General features: G+C 34.7%; 1 protein-coding gene across 1 annotated transcript; it reads left to right on the forward strand.

The window, feature by feature from the left end:
* Positions 1–434: 434 nt before the first annotated feature.
* Positions 435–17,110, forward strand: LOC126964619 (ecdysteroid-regulated 16 kDa protein-like). Its single transcript, XM_050807803.1, has 4 exons — positions 435–624; positions 11,309–11,422; positions 13,355–13,473; positions 15,250–17,110. The coding sequence occupies exons 1-4, from the start codon at positions 543–545 to the stop codon at positions 15,388–15,390; spliced, it is 456 nt and encodes a 151-aa protein (XP_050663760.1). The 5' UTR covers positions 435–542; the 3' UTR covers positions 15,391–17,110.
* Positions 17,111–17,578: the final 468 nt, after the last annotated feature.

The following is a 17,578-nucleotide window of genomic DNA, read 5'->3' on the forward strand; positions in this document are numbered from 1 at the left end:
CCCCTACGTGAGGGGTATATTGGTTGGGATATTTAGGTTTCTTATATAATTTTTTTCTAAACTGATTAGTTTGCGCGAGAGACACTTCCAAAACGATAAAAGGTGTCCCCCCCCCCTTGTAACTTCTAAAACAAAAAGAATGATGAAACTAAAATAAATAAATGAAGTACATTATTATGCAAAATTCCACCGAAAATTGGATGGAGTAAGTAGTAAGTAGTTTATTTTAATAAACTTAAATAAAAAAAAAAACTATTATTGAAACATCGATCAAAGTTACATCGAACTACAAGAACTTTTATTTAATATTACTTGCTGCTACGGAACCCTTCATGGGCAAACAAAAAAAAAATTAAAAAGTACATAATATAAACGAATAAAGTTTACTCTTTGACATGCGCGGGCGCATTATAAAGTAACATAAGGTCACAGTAGCGCGCCCGTTGTAATCGGTCAGTGTGTATCTGCAGTTGTCCGAAGTCACATGTCACATCGCATTAGCTTTACACAAACAACGCATTTTACTGCCCATCTTTGATTCCATGAAACAGTGCAATATGTTGTCTTTAATATCATTAACCGTGCTTCTAGCCAGTGTTAACGCTAAGTTTTATACAGACTGTGGTAAGTATTATACCCATTATTAATTATTATAGTTTAATCTGTGTTATCAAAGTTTTGTTAGCTTTAAAGTGAGAATGCATGATATAAAATTGTTATAATAGGACCAACTTATCGCGCATTATATTATAATATTTACTTACTACTAAGTTATCTAAATTTTAATCTAAAAGTGGTGAAGATTTTATAAAAATACACTTTAATTGGGCAATACTTATGGGGTAATGTACCCGAAATTGATGTTTGTGCTGCAGAAAAGGGCTATTTATAACCTAGGCCCCAAAAAATCATTTAAGATAAAATTTTCAATACATTCTTGATAATGTATTTAATTATTAGTTATTAGTAAATAAAATTTAATTATTAGTAATTTTCTAGAAACTGTAATGTTAACACCAGTAACAAACGTAAACTTGTTATGCCTACGACTCGGTTAAGTTGACTTAATAAGTCTTTTGTTGGGCGATATATATGCTTTTATAGCATGAGCCCAGAAAATGTTCAAAACAAATGTATTACGAAATCAAAACAATTGTTAAAAGACGTATAAGTGATAAAGATTCTTATAGCATAAATTATATTCTTATTGGTACCACACATTGGGAATAGAGCAACCGCCTTTAGGCTATTTAAATAATAATATTGTAATGAAATTAAAAAAAAATAAGAAACCCGCCGAGATTCTTCCACCCGTTTTTCTCAGGTATGAGCCTACTGAGATAATTTTTTAAATGGATTTAGCTGCTTTTAGCGTTCAATAAATGATTTCAAATCCTATAATTGTGAATAAAAATATTTGAATTTGAATATTGTCTTACAATAACGCACTCAAAGACAAATGCTATTTATTGATCATTTAGTGAGCTTTTAACCCGCTTTGAAAAAGGAGGAAGCTCTAAATACGATTGGTATTTTTTATGTATGTTATGATTACGCTAAGATTTATGAAACGCTGTACGTGATTCATCTTTTGATGCGGAATAGTTGCCATTTGGTAAAATATTAATACAGTTTGGCCCAGTAGTTTTCATTTTATGAATATTTTTGATGGAAATTCGTGGATTACGTGGATGATGTTATTGTTAACGTGGATGATGTTATTGTTTACGTGGATGATGTTATTGTTAACGTGGATGATGTTATTGTTTACGTGGACGATGTAATTTGATTTTGTGTACAGCTTTTTTAGTAGTTTTAATTAAGGTCAATTATATTAATAGACTAGCTCACCCGGCAGACGTTGTTTTGCCATATAAATTATTTTTAGAGTCTACGTTTCTTGGTCATTGCAACATTATTTTTCTAAAATAAAAGATTTTTTCTAAAATAAACGTAGCCTTAGTTACTCTTTATTACATCAGCTACCTGCCAATAAAAGTCCCGTCAAAATCGGTCCGCCTTTTCAGAGATTAGCCGGAACAAACAGACAGACAGACAAAAATTGTAAAGAATGTTATTTTGGTGTATGTACCGTATATATATTCATATACATGTAGTAAAAACGGTTATTTCAATATTACAAACAGACACTCCAATTTTATTATCTTTAATATATACATATATATTAATAGAAATAGATAATAATATGGTATTAGGTTTGCATAAGATGTGAAATTAAAGAAATTAAATTAAACCTTCATTAAGTTATTTTATACTTTTTAGTATTTGTAGTCGGTTTTTTTAAACGTATTTTTTTAATGTCATTGATAGTTGTAATCTGTTATCCTTACACAAAAAATTTTCACAATTGGTTAGCATCATCTTAAATAATGTCTTGTTATTACCATCTATTCTTACAATATAAACATTATTCATAAGAATAACAGACGGACCTACCGTTTGGCCTATAAGTTATCAAGCGATACGATATAAGAGTGATTTTATGATCCTCATCAGTGGTATAGTATGGTAATGCTAAAGGAGCTCCTGTTTCCACAATAAAACCACTTAGTTGAGTCCAGTTTGCGTGTAGTTACTCCAACCAGCCCAGCTTCTTCCAGAAGTTCAGAACACTCCTGCGGTGTTCCCAGACTTCCTCGAACGACCTTGTATTTACTAAGGTTTTTGCCCGATGGTTGCCCACCCCTGCACGTTACAGGATTAACGGTCACTCCGTTTCGTCCTCGGCCACACATCCTCTGCACTTAGGACTGTACGTTACGTCGCCTAATCAGTGATACATCTTTATATCAGACGGGACATGCCTTACCTAATCGAGAAAAGATTACCAGCCGCCCATCCGCAAACTAGCACTCAAGATGCGTTGCCGGCCTATGACGTAATCAATGCGTCTAACGTAAAGGTTTCTTAGTCGTATCTTTTCGTAAACACAGCAGCCCGCAGATATTTCCACTAGGTGACTTAATGCAGACCATAGACTCAGAATATACTAACATATGAAAAAAATCGTGTGAGAGAAAAGAATATCTCTAACTGGAGATACAACATAGAAAAGATAAGCGAATCTATTGTGACTGTAACCTGTTTTGATTGACAAGTCATAAGTAGTCAGCCACGCTCGACATTGTTCCGTTAGTATTTTGAATATTAAACCATTGGCTAATGCTAACATAGACATATCGAAATTGACCACGCATTATCAGCTGTAAGTCTATACGCTAATATATTTTAGTTTATGTGGCTGACATGAGTGTGATGCGCGTGAAGTTTCTCATTCTGACATAGAACGAACAGAGAAGAGGTAGAGGGCGCCCGCTATCGACGGTCTAACATAAAATAAGACCTCAAGAAAGCCCATTTGCCAGAACCGACAACCCATGATCGTTCGACTTGAGGCAGGAAAGTGAGGAGACCTCAAATAATGGGATTCAGGGAAGGGAGAAGAAGAAGAAGATAAAGTGATGTACCTACTCAGACAATTGACAAATAAAAGACAAATACTTGTTATTAAAGATACAACGAACTGTACATCCACAATCTGGATTTTGTTTATACTGTTGACAATGACTTCTTGTTATCTTGAGGGGTCGTTGTACATATAGTTGTACATAAGTTAATAGATTTTGCATATTGATATATACTAATAACTTCTTGTGAATGTATCCTACATTATAAGATTTGTAATATGTATTTACGAGATACTTTCCGCAACTATGTAGTAGGGTTGGGTTTAGATTAGCTTTTCTTTTGAGGAAGTTACTCAAACCTCTGATGTCGCCAATGACCTCGGGGAGAGTCCTTGGTGACCCCAGGTGTTTGGCCCGGTATGTGGCCACACTTCGGCACTCCAGGATTAGGTTTGTGGCCGTCTTTTCTGTCTCCATGCAAGCCCTGCACAGGGGACTGTCGTTGACAACTATATTAAACAGATGCTTGTAAAAGGGGCCGTGGCCCGTAATTACATGAGATACTTTAGGTAATCTTAATCGTGCGAATTTTACCAACTTGCGAGAAAGCCTCTGATTTATACATCGTAGAGCCTCTTTCGTCTGTCTGCATCTACTCATCTCCGTCCAGTATTTATTATGTAATGTTAAAAATATTAGAATTTTTATGACGGATAATCATGACCATATTTGACCACTAAAGTTGCCCTTGAATAGAATGAATACTGACTAATTTATTTTGGTGTGCATGAATAATTTGTAACAAGGGCTATATAGTGTACTCATCTAAGGGATACCAATCATTGTGACTAGTGAGTTTAGTGAATGAGGATTATTTTTATTTGAACGACTAACATTATGATTGATTTCGATTCTTTGCAGCCCTCTTTTTAAAAGTAGACGCGTCATCTATTAATCTTTTTATATAGGAAGGGCCAAACGGTCAAGAGCATGGGCGTAGTGAGTATTCTATATGTATATAGGGCAGCAGATATAGATAATCTTAGACTATATTGTTTTAGTCTTAGTTTTTTTTACATGTGAGTTTCTTTTTTTTTTCAATTAGTTATAGAGGAAGTGGATGTAAAATTTTTAACAAAATAGAACAATAACAAATAGCTTTATAACTTATTTAAAGTAAAAATAGAAATATGGACACAAGGATGTCTCCTTAAACAGTTTCACTAAGTACACTTAATATTTAAATTTACACTTAAATTACAGTTAGTACATACAGACAACCAGTTAATAAATAAATCTAACATAATGCAGTTGTAGACATTGTTACAATATACAAGAAATTTTGTGATTTTTAACTTACTCTGTTTGTGCCAGGATATGTTTTATTCTGAGTTTGTAACTTTTGAAGAGCAATCTGCGCGGTTAGTGCAATTTATATGACTTTCCCCTAGAGGGTGGGGGCAGCTGAAGTAACTACGTCGCTTCGACGTGCACGCGTGGTGATGCAATGGCCCTGTGTTGCCGGCCTTTAAGATGGGAAGGAAGGTCCCTACTTCGTATCTGTTCAGGAAAATTGCAGCCGGTAATTGATTCACAAAGTGACTGTGCAAAGCAAAAATACTTTTTCAAAACGCGCAGTTGTGTGATCAAACTTCAACATGGTGCGGATTAAATTTCACATTGTGACGTAATTTCCGTTGGTGGAATGGCCTCTGGTATCAACCCCAACAACTCCTCTGAGCACTCCCAGTGATAAATGCATAGATGTTGCAGGTAAAATCCACATATCTCAGGGATCAAGTCGATCAGAGATGATTTAATTATCGATGATTCGAGCCGCTCTTCGTTGTATGCGGTCAAATGGAGGAAATGGGACTGGGCGCCCGCCCAGAGGTGATAACAGTACTCCGTGTGAGGCCGAATTTGCGTCTTATATAGTTGCAGGCGGTGGCTTGTAGTGAAATACTGTCTTGCCTTACTGAGTAAACCAAGCTTTTTAGAGGACGGTATTATAGACTTATTAATTAGTACTCAAAGCATTATTTTTAACAACAACAAACTCTCTCACTTGTCCTCCTTGACTTCTGGGTGCTGCCTTAGGCCGGGCTTTTATCTTGGTCGCTAGTTGGGTTCTTCCAAACATCAGTGTATATGGGGAGTCTCCGGGGATGATCGGTGTGGCACAAAGGTGACTTCTGACAGTACGGACCATGTGTAGTATCCCACCACTCTCCCATTCTAACTTTCGTTCGTCTTGTCTGTTAGTAGCGGGATGGTAAGGAGCGATCGTTTTATGCACCCATTCCATCCTCGTCGCCAAATATTATATTCTTATTAATTAGTACTTAAAGCATTATTTTCTGATAAAAGTATTTAATTGAATGACATGTGACAGAAGTGAATGAAGGGTAACTAAGTAACCTATGAAAGCCAGTTTGGCCTTCCCTTCCAAATGACCACGGAACTGAACTCCATATATCGACGCTATAATATCATTTCACGTGTTCTACCACATCACGAGTGTACCAAAGAGCTGTTTATGCTGATTTTGCCAACGAATTTCGAATGCAAACACCATCGTTAACACGTTCATATATTTACAATGGAATTCTCAACGAAACTTTTTCTCAAATTCTTCTTTTCTCTCTGTCACGTTAATCAACAACGGATTCGTGAAAAAACATACTAATTATCAAAATATTAACGTATATATATATCACTCATACATTCATTAATTAACTGACTTGTTTACTAATTATTAAATAATAATATAAAAGTACAATAGATAATGTTATCACCATTATTATGAATGTAAACTTTTTATTTGATTGTTATTATCGAATGTATTTACTTATGTAGGTTCGTTTATTTTACGAGAAGAGAAAACTATGTAATTTGGTAGATACCTACTCGTTTCAAGTAGGGGGAGATGTTGCAGTATCGAAAAACCTTAGCAGAATTAATCAGTTGAGTTGAGTTGACTTTAATATTAGTCTTTGCTTAAGCTCCGCATAATTTCAGCTGTCCAATAACTTTAAAAACTAAATCAAATATTATTCTAATGTTACTTAGCTGAGCTTTACGTAAGTAAAGTCTGAACAAAGTTTTAGTACCCTCTATAGATCAAATATAGTTTTGTGCTAGGTAATATAATATGTGATAAACGGTTCATAAAGTTATTTTTAATTGCGTTTATAAAACACTGCAGACAGTTGTCGATTGATGATCGGTTAAATTAACATTATACTTTTAATAAGTCACTTAAAATAGGTTATTGTTAATTGTTAACATTTTAATAAACAACTATAAACTTTTCTTAATAAATATGTAATACTAGCTGATGCCGGCAACTTCGTCCGCGTAGGTATAGGGTTTTTAAAAATAATAAGCAAGTTTGGAATTGAAGATTGTCTCATGTCCTATTCCTGTTCCGGTTCCCGTTTTCGCTCGCGTTCCCAACATATTATATGAATCTTATTTGAAGGAAGATTGCTATGGGAAACATAGCCTACTATTATTATTACTACATAGTATTAAACAAAGTCGCTTTCGCTGTCCCTATATCCCTATGTGTGCCTAAATCTTTAAAACTACGTAACGGATTTTGATGCGGTTTTTTTAATAGATAGAGTGATTGAAGAGGAAGGTTTATATGTATAATAACATATCCCGGTGTTTTTACTAAACTCCTCCAAAACAGCTAAACCAATTTGTTTGAAAATTTGTGTGTATATCGGGTAGGTCTGAGAATCGGCCAACATCTATATTTCATACCGCTAAATGATAAGGGTGACCCACCCCTAAATATATTCTGAGAAAAAACGGTACAACACTAAAAATAATTGAAAATGACTGTACAATATTGAATATGAATATTTTTATTGAAAAGAGCGCAAAAAACAATGCTGGGAGAGTTTCTTGCGCCGCTTCTTCTCTTTCAGAGCGCCATTTGTTTCCGAAGCGGTAGTAGTATCTAGTATATTAGAAATGACATGAAAAAGAATTCTAAAGGAATCAATTTTGAGAAAATAAATGCCTTTTAATTTATATGGCAAAATATCGTTTGCCGGGTCAGCTAGTAGTTATATACGTCGATGTGCTATACATATATATTATATATATATGTATAGCACATCGACGTGAATTTCAGTTTTTCACAAATCCCGCGGGATTTATGAATTTTTCCGGGATAAAACGTAGTCTAAGTCCATTCCCTAGCTCTAGTCTATCGATGTAACAAATTTCATCAAAATCGGTTAAGTAGCTGCGGCGTAAAAGCGTAACAAACAAACTTACATTCACATTTATAATATTATTAGGGATTAAACATACCAATTCAAACAATTTATACCTATTCTCTCATAATCTTACAATCTAACAATAATAGTTTATATTTTAATACACGTAGATTATTCAATTCGCTAGTCATTATGTACGTGACATCGTCAATTTAAGTTCAACATATCATTAGATATATCTGTCTCCTATTATAATAATACAATATTTTCGAACACGTTGCAAGATTAAATTCCTTTGTTCTATTTAATTAATTCGTTTCGATATGTTTTTAAAGGTCTGAAGGATACCTTCAAAACTTCTTATAATTCCTGTGTGCAAGTAATCATCTACTCATGAAAGGCGCTCATCATTTTAACTTCACTACTAAATCTATATACATATAAATAAAATTGGAATGTCTGTTTCTAATATTGAAATAACCGTTTTTTACTATGAATTATATACACTGGCCTTCAAAAGTAAGTATCACACTTTTAAAATTGGGATAACGTTTTAAGTTCACAAGATATACTTTCGAAATAAAAAGGACTCCAAAGAGTATTTAATTTTGTACATAAAAACTTTATAGTCGGTAACCTTCTTTTAAGAATTGGCTGAAAAAAAAACTTCAAAAACAAAACCATTCCTTTTTCAAAGTGGACGTTTCCGAATTACAATTTTACCATTCCGTTTTTCTTTCTGTTTTAAATTTTTTTCAAGGTCTTGTTTTAAAAATTTATGCTAAAAAGCACATAGTTAATATTTATTTATCATGCCTCTTTCAGTTGAAGAATGTGCTAGGATCATGGCTTTTCTGGAACTAAGCATCAGTATGCGTCGCACTGCAAGAATGGTGGGTGTGACGGTACGAACGGTCCAGAAGGTAAAGCGAAGGTACGAAGAGACTGGACACCATCTGAGGAGACCTTGTAATAGCAGACCCAGGTGTACCAGTGCCCGAGTAGATCGTTATATTATTTCCACTGTGTTAAGAAATCGCCACCAAAATGCAGTTGAAGTCCAGCAACAGCTACTTCAGACCCGGAGGGAGTACATTAGTGACAGTATAGTGAGAAGAAGACTTGCTGGAGCAAATTTGAAACCCGGAAGACCAGCGAGTGGCCCAAAACTCGAGAGACAGCATCGAGTAGCGACACTGCGATACGCCCGTGAACACATGCAGTGGGATGAAGAAGAATGGTCAAGAATTTTGTTTGCAGATGAGTCTCGATTCTCCCTTTACACTTCTGATGGAAGGGGAAGTGTTTACAGGCGACCTGGTGAGCGATACCTTCAAGCCTGCATCTCAGAAAGAGTCCAATACGGTGGAGGCAGTGTACATGTATGGGCTGGCATATCTTCAGAAGGTCGCACAGAGCTAGTAGCCATAGAAAATGGCACCCTCACTGGGCAAAGATATGCTCAAGAGATTCTCAATGAGTATGCAGGGCCGTATTTAGCAAATATGTGATGGATCGATGCTGATGCATGATAATGCCCGGCCACACACGGCTCATATCGTACAGGAGTATATTCAGGAGGTCGGTATCAGCGTGATGGCTTGGCCATCAAGAAGTCCTGATCTCAACCCGATTGAACACGCCTGGGATGAGCTTGGGAGGCTAGTCAGAAATCGCAGACCACCACCAGGGCACTAAAGCAGGCCCTGGTAGAAGAATGGGAGAATATTCCCCAACATCGGCTCCGAAACCTAGTGTTCAGTATGCCAAACCGGCTCGAAGCTGTAATCAGAGCTCGAGGAGGCAATACCAGTTATTAAAAATTAAATAACATGTAATACATTGTAGGTGATTTTTTTTACACTAAACTAAAAATGTCTATTTTCATTGTTTTATTTTTTTGTTAAGTTAAAAATGTTACTAATGTATAATTTTAGTTAAAGCCTATAAAATTTGCAACAAAACGTTTTTAATCTTAAATCTCTACCTTCTATAGTTAAGAAAAAAATTTAATTTGAAATAATAATGTATAAATACGGTTACATACACAAAGATAACATTTTTTACAATTTTTGTCTTTTCGATTTTGACGGGACTTTTATTGGCTGATTAGCTGATGTAATAAGGAGTAAATTAGGTTACGTTTATTTTAGAAAAAATCATTTATTTAAAAAAATAAAAAGATGTTATAATGCTGCAATGTCCAAGAAACGGTCTAACTTTAAAAATAATTTATATCGCAAAACAATATTTGGCGGGTCTGCTAGTTTCTTATAAATCCAGTGTCTTGATGTTTGTTTCCAGCGAACTTCTAAACTAATGAACGGATTTTAATGGGGTTACTTCATGGAGTGCAGTTTAATCCAACTTGATAGATAGGATAGTTTTTATTTCGATTTGGGGGTCCCAATATAATTACTGTTATTTCCAATATTTGTTATGTATAGACATATTTTCTATTAGAGAATGAATTGACGCACGATTTGACAGTTCTACTGTAAAACAATTTCATTATAACAACTGACAGGGAGCATATTTAACGAAGTAATTCTTGATGTTTCGAAGTATTATTGACAAATTCATAAAAAAACAGTATTTTATTTATTATGTAAGTACAACACAATGTTGTGGGGTCAGCTAATAATTTGTATAAATTTTATGGAATATTGAACAATGATTATCGTTCGCTTTTAAAGCTATTTTAGATAATACTTCGATAATACTATGCGTTTCTGGAATTCAAGTAAAATCCAATAATATAAAAAAACTGCAAAGTATTTCAAAAAGTAAATTGTGTTCGGTATAAAATATCATGGCCGGTATTCCAAGAAATCGCCAAAATAGAAGATAATGGAAACCATTTCTTGACGTGTTATATAAAGCTGATATTTTTACAAAAATTTGTTATATACGAACATGAGAAAATATCATTTTTTTCTTTACATTTCTATTTTTTATATACAGTTCGAAAAAAAAACACCGAAATACCCATAACTTTTACAGTTGGAGCCATATGCTAATCATTCAATCTCGATAAATATTGTACGAAAATTTATTAATTGTAGTTTCACCAATACTATTTATCGTAACAAAATTTTGTAAAGAAAATTGTATTTATGTTTGTATTAAATTAAAAATGCTTCTATTTCTGAATTAAAACTATGGCGATCTTGTACGAGAGAGGTAACCTAGCACCGCTCGATTCCTCAAGGCCGTTGGCTCGGTCCCCAGCCTTAAATCAAAAACTTTAATACTATTGAAAGCGTGTAATAATTATTACTTATAGCTAAATGTTTACATTGATTATGAGATGTAACAAAACACAATTTTTCTAACTTCGTTACCTTTTCGATAGATACGTCTACATTATTTTTGACGGTCTTCGATTTTCAACACGGCTTTCTAATATTTCCCAGGTGATGATGCACCACTTTTCCTCTAAAAATCTATTATATACATATGTTATATTGGCAAAATGAGTTTTATAAACCCGACAATAAGACAGCTTGTGCTAAATTGCACTAGGGATTATAAGAAATAGGTATATTACATTACTTAAGTATATATATATATCTAGAGGCCATATACATACATTATCACAAAAACAACCAAGAACTAACATGAATATGTTTTTTTTTTCAGGATCGAAGTTAGCGAGTGTGCAAGATATGACAGTAAGTGGGTGTTCACCAGATGCTAAGGAGTGTGTCCTGAAGAGAAACAGCAATGCTACATTTAGCATTGATTTTACTCCAGGTAAGTCGATCTATAGATATCTCTGCAATTATGCTGACAATGTATGATTATTTGAAACTTAAGCTCAAGTTATACCTATTTAATCCGTCACTCTTGACAACACAAGCGACCACAGATAACTAAACGTTTTAGGTATATATTTATTTTAACATATTACATTTGTTATGCTGCCGATATAAATACCATATTTGTGCTGCAAAAGAGGGCTATTCATGCTATTTTTAAAATAGGTCCTAAAGAATCATTGAGAGCAAAATTTAAAAAATAAGCATTTTGAATGTTGCCTCTCAATATATTCTTGAAAATGTTATGTATTTATACATATGTGAATTTGCTAGAAACTGTCATAACCATGATGTTAACACCAGGAACTAACATAAACTTATGATGCCTAATAGTCGGCTAAGTCGAGTTAGTAAATCTTTTGTGGAGCCTTGTATACGCTTTTACAACAAGATCCCAGGAATTGTTCAAAAGAAATGTGTTACGAAATTCAAAAGAATTTTTAAGAAACGTTTGTGTGGTAAAGGTTACTATAACGTAAATGACTTTCTAAATGATACCAGAGCTTGGGACGGGAGCTCCCACAGGCAATTTAATAATAAATTTTATTGGACGATTTTATATTGTAGCCATATTTTTAATAAAAATAGAAAAAAGTCCGCTACGCTTGTTTCGCCCAGGTCAGATGCATACCTTTTGGAATGGCTGGTAATTTTTGACTTACTTAAGTGATAATATATTTTTAAAAAATATATTTGTATTCGATTATTTACTTTTATCTAAAAAACAGGATGGTCAAAGTTCGCTTCCTATTCGTAACAGAGAAACATTACCCTGCGACTAAAGATGTCACATGTGTATGTCTACTAGGGGTGTAATTATTTATTTGAGGTCTAGCAACACAGGACACAATATGTTACATGCAAGAGTCCGCGTTCCTACATTTACAAGTAAAGATCGAGCATATAAAAATGAGTACAATTGCATCGATAATAACAGGAAATTGAAGTCTTTATTAGTGGCAGAAATAATCAATATGGCCGCAGTTACATTAACCCTGTTTGTGGACCATTGAAAGTTAAATGAGCTATTTGCAAACCGTAACATTACCAAGCTGATAATAGAACGACGCGGACGTGCCTGTACTCAATGTTAACTGTTATTATACTAGTTATTCTTATAATGCCGATACTTGGTGATAAAGAACAGGTACACGAGTACGTAGACCTGAAACCTTTACCCGTACTTGCGACCTATTTTTATAGTTGCATTAGAAGTCAATCATTTACATATAAGAAATTTAAATGGCTCTTATGTAAATCTTAATACTTCAGCTTATCTGAACGATGGGGTTGCCAGGGAGTAGGTTCATCATTCATTTGAGCCGGAAGACGTCCACTGCTGGACAAAAGCCTCCTCCAAAGATCGCCATGACGATCAGTCCTGCAGTGTCCTTATCCAACCTATTACGGCAAAACTTAACGAGATCGTCGGTCCATCTTGTGGGAGGCCTTACCAACACTACGTCTTCCGGTGCGTGGTTGTCATTCTAGGACTTTACTGCCCCAACGGCCATCTATCCGTCGAGCTATGTGCCCTGACTACTGCCATTTCAGTTTCGCAACCATCTGGGCTATGTCGGTAGCTTTGGTTTGGAACTTGGGAGTAAATTATGATTGTATTCAGCAATTACTTCCGTAAAACCTTATAATAAAGATATTATTATTACTATAAGGAATTGGAAATATGGAGACGGGGAATAGGTATGAGTGGCGACTTGCGGTCAGAGTGCAATTTGTTTCCAAAGCATTTAAATCAAGCGTTTAAATTGGCAACACGAACTCTCAAAAAACACAAATTTGAACTGTTTTCTTGCATTGACATAGACACCATGAACCATATAATGAATAACTTAATATTTATTTTCAGCGGCGGACACAAAAACTTTAGAGACAGTGGTTCACGGGATAATAATGGATCTTCCCGTACCATTCCCTTTGCCACAACCTGATGCGTGTAAGGACAGTGGAATTAGTTGCCCTTTGAAGGTAATCAGAAGTTTCTGCAAGAACGTACTTCATATATTTAAAACTCCAACGGACATACTACATATTTTTGAAAAATTTTTCGAAATTTTTTTGATTGGTCGATTTAATGTCGAGGAAATGTCTGCGGTGCACTGTATTGGTCATCATTTAGGTACATAACAGCCTAGCAAAACTCTCTAAGAAAAAAGCGATTCATTCGATTGTATGAAACGTACAGTCATTGATAGGCTGACAGATGACGGCTATAATCTTGTAAAAAACGGAGATAGCCGAAATCCACTACGTTTTAAGCAACTGTTCGCTTTCCAACTTAGCCGGATTATACTTCGTCGCCAATCGCGATAATGTAATTACTACTATTTCAAAGTTATGTCAAAGCACTGCACGTTTCACGCTAAACTAAATTTCAGCTTTTACTAAGGCAGTCCCGGCTCTTATTGCGTAGCATTTACATCCTCTTTGGTATTAGTTTTTCGAGTGGCAGTGAGCGCAAGCTAAGTTTACTATACAGGCTGACCCACGGCTATGCCACATGGAGGGGAAGTACCTTAAACATTGTAGATGTGTAACATTTTACTTAAAGAAAACTTCATTTATATGTCCTTACGGCAATTTATTTATTTTCATGTAATCTACAGCGTCACAATTTGTATACAATATAATTATAATAAAAAGTAGAAAAATAAGGCCATAACTGATTACAGTATATAGGTATTAAACAAAAGAAGTAATATTTATGATTTAATTAGCCTGTCTTATTCTGTAGTAACAAATTTACAATAATACTAAGCTACTTAAAAAATAAACTTAACAAAATAAGGTTACATGTGTGTATGTGTGTGTGTGTGTGCGTATATGTAAGGGTGTGTGAAGTGTATTTGAGGTGTATACATTATGTGCGTGTGGGTAATCATTTTAGTGGATGTATAGTTCTTTTTTTAGCTGTACTGTACAATGTCAGCTCTTCAATTTTTTGAACAAGTAATCTCTGTTGCTTTTCGATCGCTATTAAAAACTACAAGGTTTTTTATCTCGTGTAGCTGGTTCGATTCCCGGTTCCATCGGCTAATTATTTAAAAATCTATGAACGCAGTTTGAATTGTTTTTTAAATTAAAATAAAGTCTTCTTTCAGTACAATATTACATAGCCGTGGGACGCCCTGTATAAATCCTACTTATTTAAAGAATGGTTTAGCAAACAGGGCCCAGCGTATAGGTAGCTAATGTGCGTTATGGTAATTATGGTGTTGATTCCGCCTGCGTGGATTTCTATTTTTTTTAATGAAAATAAGGGTCGAGACGAGTAGGCAACAGCTGATGGTAATTGATACGCCCTGTATATTACAACGCAGTGCCCCTCAGAATTATTGAAAAACCTTAAAATTCTGAGCGGCACGTCTCATTTCATGTCTCATGTTAAGTCTCATTTGCCCAGTAATTTCACTAGCTACGGCGCCCTTCAGACCGAAACACAATAATGCTTACACATTACTGCTTCACGGCAGAAATAGGCGCCGTTATGGTACCCATAATCTAGCCGGCATCTTGTGCAAAGGAGGACTGGTAAAATTAGAAATATTACAACGAAATCTACGCCGTAGAAGTATCGGGCACTTGCTTTATTTTAATGAAAATCAGGGACGAGACGAGCAGGACGTTCAGCTGATGGTAATTGATACGCCCTGCCCATAACAATGCTGCTTAGTTTATAGTTATTCCTGACCGCATAAGTCTTCTTGGCGTCTGTTCCTATATTGTTTCGTGTTTCATTCACAGGCTGGTCAACCGGCCAAATACAAAACGACACTCCCCGTGCTGAGGTCCTACCCAAAAGTGAGAGTCAACGTAAAATGGGAATTGCAAAATGAAAAAGGGGAAGACTTAGTCTGCTTGCTAATACCAGCCAGGATCAACTAATTCCGACACGAAAACTTATACTTACACATAGTTATGTACAGATAATGTTATATTTTATAATCGTAAAATGTTGTGTAGCGTAAGAGTTGCTAAATTTGACATAGTTAAGCAGAAAGGACTCGAACCACACAAAGCCACATTTGATGGACATTTGAAGTTTCAGCTCTAAATAATCATCCATATTATAAAAATCCTATATAAAATCTAGCTGACCCAGCAAACGTTGTATTGCCAATTAAATTAATAAAAAAAAATCTTGGGGTATAGAAATAGATAACGACCGATTCTAAGACCTACCAAATATATCGTACTACAATATTATTGTATTCGATTGCCATCTTGCAACCCTATAGCGGATTTGTGGATGGAACAGAATAATATAAAATCGCGATACAAAAATAGTTGTAGATCGTAGAAGGGCGAAAACGAAGGCGTAAAAACAAAAAAATACGTCCCAAAAAATAAAAAATGAATTTAGGGGTGTCCGATTCTCCACCCTAGCCGATATGCACGCCAAGATTCACGAAAATCGAGCCGTTTCGGAGGAGTTCAATTACGTACACCGTGACACGAGAATTTTATATATTAGATAAAAAAAAGGTTTCCTTGTACATTTTAAAAATAGGGTTTTCACTACATGACAGTACCGACTTTCAGGAGTACGATAGCACACCTAACTCTATTTTGACCAAAGTGGAGTTAACCGAGTCTTTTCTGCTCAACTACATCGAATTAAAGTTCCCGAAATAGGAATCTATTAGTGTTACCAAAGACTTAGAATGTACTATCGTGTAGACTACCTAACAGCCCGATCATTTGATGTGTCAATGTGTGCATTGGTTAGTGGTTTATTATTCAATATACTAATGCCATGAGTGGCTGACTGTTTACGACTTTTCAATCAAATGTGTTAGAGCAATTAGAAATAATAAAACACAAAAATAACATGTTAGTCCCGTCACCTTTGTTACGTATCTCTTCCGGGGGTAATACGTCACAATAGCCGACCAATCACAGCGCGTCATTTCATGGGACGAGGGTATAAAAGAGCGGCTTCCGGCTAATTTGTTTCAGTCTCGTGCCAGATTTTGGCGAGACAACACGTGCTGAGGATGCCTCGTGTAGAGGCGAAACACGTGTCAAATTGTTTAAAGACGGAAAAAATATTGGCGGAATTAACACTAAAGAAAACTCAAGTCATTTATATAATCAAAATCGGTTACATAAAATTGCTGTATCTCCGTTAGAAATATTCTCTCTCGCACGCTTTCTTAATCTATACGTTAGTATATTGTAAGTCTATGTTGTTTAACGGCCGTTTTCAATAACCTTTCTTTCCTTAGTTTAACTTACTAGAGTCCTTACTATCCTTTTAAGCTTACTTACATTTCAATAACCTATCGACATAAAGCATTGGACTATAACTATATTGGACATAACTATGGATAGATAAGATCTTGTCAGCAATGTATCCGGAACTAGAGATACGTTATTGAAAACGGCCGTAATTCGTTCGGTAAGTAGGTAAACTGTGTGCTGTTGTTGCAAAACAAAGTTAATCATAGTCCTTTGAATAAGTTTTGGAAAGATTATAGTGAAAAATTTTATAAAACTATGCAGAACTTACACATTTAAGAACCGAGAATTAGATTTAGTTTTTATATTGTGGGATAATTATTTTCAAGATTAAAAATTAAAACGAAATAAATGTTCAATAAATTATCTTTTAATCATTTAAGCCATGCTTATTATAAGTGACCTTAAAAGTAATAAATAATACATGCATATGTAGACATATGCATGTATTTTTTAAATATATATAGGTATGCAAAAGATAGATCTTTTGAATACCTATATATATTTCCTTTATCTGAAAAAATAAAGTTTAAATTAATAATTTTTATGCCTGCCAAAGTAATTCGACACAAATTTGTTTTAGCAATTCAAAATGAAAATAAATTGTTATTTATTTTAAAGTGATAACCCTTACTTCTTGGATTAACAACGCAAATAAAACTTCAAACAGAATTTATGAATGATGCGGGACTGAAACCCGCGACCTTTTACTCTTTCCACTGATTCACCCAAGATCACTTTAAAAAAATAAAATTTTTTTTATATTTGAAAGGGCAACATCCCAAGTCAATTTCCTAATATGCAAATGTTGGGATTGAGCAGGTTATCAACT

This window comes from Leptidea sinapis, chromosome 5, assembly GCF_905404315.1.
Source record: "Leptidea sinapis chromosome 5, ilLepSina1.1, whole genome shotgun sequence".
In the NCBI taxonomy this organism is placed as follows: domain Eukaryota; kingdom Metazoa; phylum Arthropoda; class Insecta; order Lepidoptera; family Pieridae; genus Leptidea; species Leptidea sinapis.

What these genes read in the sequence shown, in the direction of transcription:
- LOC126964619 (XM_050807803.1), top strand. Translation starts at nt 543, where the DNA reads ATGAAACAGTGCAATATGTTGTCTTTAATATCATTAACCGTGCTTCTA. An exon ending in TAAGTTTTATACAGACTGTG is followed by an intron (nt 625 to 11,308) that starts GTAAGTATTATA and finishes TTTTTTTTTCAG; the next exon opens with GATCGAAGTTAGCGAGTGTG. An exon ending in GAATTAGTTGCCCTTTGAAG is followed by an intron (nt 13,474 to 15,249) that starts GTAATCAGAAGT and finishes TTTCATTCACAG; the next exon opens with GCTGGTCAACCGGCCAAATA.